Here is a 2,500-nt window from a genome sequence, read left to right as displayed (position 1 = left end):
CTCAGGTGATTCAGAGACATTGGAAGAGGGTCATATAAGAAAGCAAAGACATCCACAACAAAGCTACAACGTGGAAAATAAAAGAAAAAAATGTGTAGCAGTAAGCAGTCTTAAACAACAGGCTGGAGACACGTTACAGGCTTTTTACATCAATTTGTTATTAGCCCCGTAGGACCTGTTGGCTTGGTGGACGTACATCCTCGCCTCGACGAAGTGTCTGAAGGATCTGCTCCTCCCTTTTGCCTTGTTTTCTTTTCGTTCCTCTGGGTCGGAATTTTTATTCTCTCTCTTGTTTCTAAATGTCCTATTACTTTGTTGCGTCCATGCAAGGCTGACCTTTATTATCGAATCGGAGGAAGCGAAGTTGATGAAGTTGTCTGCACTCAGAAGATAACTTGATGTTGATTAACGTTCGAATCGCCGAGTTATGAAGTAGGAACGCTTTCCCTATTCATCAGCTATTCCCATTTTCTCATCAGCCGTTTTCAACTAGCCAATATCGCGCCTTCATTGAATTAGACGTAAAAGAAAATCAGAAATTGTGTATGAAACTGTAACAGAGATTAGTTGTGATTCGCTCGGCCAGCGCCATTGGATGGGAGAAGTCACGTGGCAATTTATATAATCTCGTAATGTCAGTGAAAAGTGATACATCAATAACTTGGTAATTGGGTAACCTTTCCCTGGTGATTTGCTTGTGAAACTGTAATGACCTCTAGATAATGTTCCACGGCGTAAAGTGCACAGTTATTTTCCGTTCCTCCCACGTTCTCTTCCTCGGCGTTCCCAAGATCACTCTCTCTCTCTCAGCCCCCTTCCCCTCCCCCTTCCCTCCAGCACACCCCCAGCACCCACCCCCAGCGAGTTCCACGGCTTTTTCTTTTTTGGGTTTTCGTTTTCGTCTCTGTCTAGGCTTTCAAATATTTACCTAGCCCTCCGTTTATCTATTTACTCCCCCCTTCCTCCTCTGTCTGTTTGTCACTGTCTCAGTCTCTCTCTCTCTCTCTATCTATCTATCTATCTATCTATCTATCTATCTATCTATCTCTCTCTCTCTCTCTCTCTCTCTCTCTCTCTCTCTCTCTCTCTCTCTTTCTCTCTCTCTCTCCCTCCCTCCCTCCTTCTCTTTCTCCCTCCCTCCCTCTTTCCCTCCCTCCCTCTTTCCCTCCCTCCCTCTCCCCTCTCTCCCTCTCCCCTCGCCCTCTTTCTGTTTCCCATCATTCTTTTCGTTCAGCCTCCGCCTGACCTCCGCCCCGCTCCTCCCTGCAGATCGAGAGCCGGAGGTGGAGGTGAACCTGCAGATGATCGGCGTGTACCGAGGCGACGACGTGGCCATCAACTGCACCGTGACGGCCTACCCGCGCCCCGTCGTGCTGTGGCAGGACAGCTTCGGGAAGATGATCATCTCAGGTAATACTGATGCCTTTTCTGAAGCATTATTACGTGCGTATGTAAAATGATAATAATACATAGGTAAATAAATAAATGGCTATGGTCTAACAATTAATATTCTTTGAAAATAAATGAATAAATTAATAGATTGATTAATATATGATACATTTGAGCGTTTCGTATCAGTAAACGCAAAAGGTTTGAATAGCAAAAGTAAGAAAAAAATTGTTTTCACACCAGCTGTTTCTATTTCTTTTCATGATATTTATTTCCGCGGAAACTGCATTGATGATATGAAGCCATTTCCAGATATTAGCACTAAATAAAGGCTTATACAAAAAACGGTTGTAGAATTAATTTCAGGAATATCAATCACTTAATGAAAACACTTCACTCACGGGCAATGACTTTTCTCACACAAACATTTAAAAATCAGACAAATCCACATGGATTAATTAACAACGCACACATGAATATTACATAGATAGATAGATCGACAGATAGACAGACAGACAGACAGATATCCCCGTGTGCTAACCCCCCCCCTCCGACAGGCGGTCGCTACGAAGTGGTCGAGAAGCTGCTTCGGGAGAGTCCCCCGGTCATCCAGACGTCGCTGATTATCAAGAGCCTGCAGCCTGAGGACATCACCAGCTACCGGTGCAACGCCTCCATTGATAACGATAAGATGAAAGAGAAGAGCGTCACGGTGCAGCTCAATGGTGGGTGGCCGCCCGCGGGAGACGTCGGGCCGGGGGGGGATTTTGGGCCGGGGGGGATTTTGGGCGGGGGGGGGGGGGGTTGGGCCGGGGGGATTTTGGGCAGGGGGGGGGGATTTTGGGCCGGGGGGATTTTGGGCGGGGGGGGGGGGGTTTGGGCCGGGGGGATTTTGGGCAGGGGGGGGGGGGATTTTGGGCCGGGGGGATTTTGGGCCGGGGGGATTTTGGGACTAGCATTGTAATTGGAATTATTGTCATTTTTTTACATATTCATTTTTATCATTATTATTATTATTATTATTATTATTATTACTATTATTATTATTATTATTATTATGATTATTGTTATTATTATTATTATTATTATTATCATTATCATCATCATCATC

General features: G+C 45.2%; 1 protein-coding gene across 1 annotated transcript in view; it reads left to right on the top strand.

Annotated features, from left to right (window-relative positions):
* Positions 1–2,500, top strand: part of LOC119575172 (lachesin-like) — a gene marked incomplete at its 5' end in the record, with an annotated part of 49,586 nt that overhangs the window by 34,292 nt on the left and 12,794 nt on the right. Inside the window, 2 exon segments of the mRNA XM_037922662.1 lie at positions 1,270–1,410; positions 1,947–2,114. Coding sequence (XP_037778590.1) covers positions 1,270–1,410; positions 1,947–2,114 — 309 coding nt within the window.

Source organism: Penaeus monodon, chromosome 7, assembly GCF_015228065.2.
Source record: "Penaeus monodon isolate SGIC_2016 chromosome 7, NSTDA_Pmon_1, whole genome shotgun sequence".
Lineage (NCBI taxonomy): Eukaryota > Metazoa > Arthropoda > Malacostraca > Decapoda > Penaeidae > Penaeus > Penaeus monodon.
Note: the sequence above shows the minus strand (reverse complement) of the source record. Positions and strands in the feature narration are given on the sequence as shown.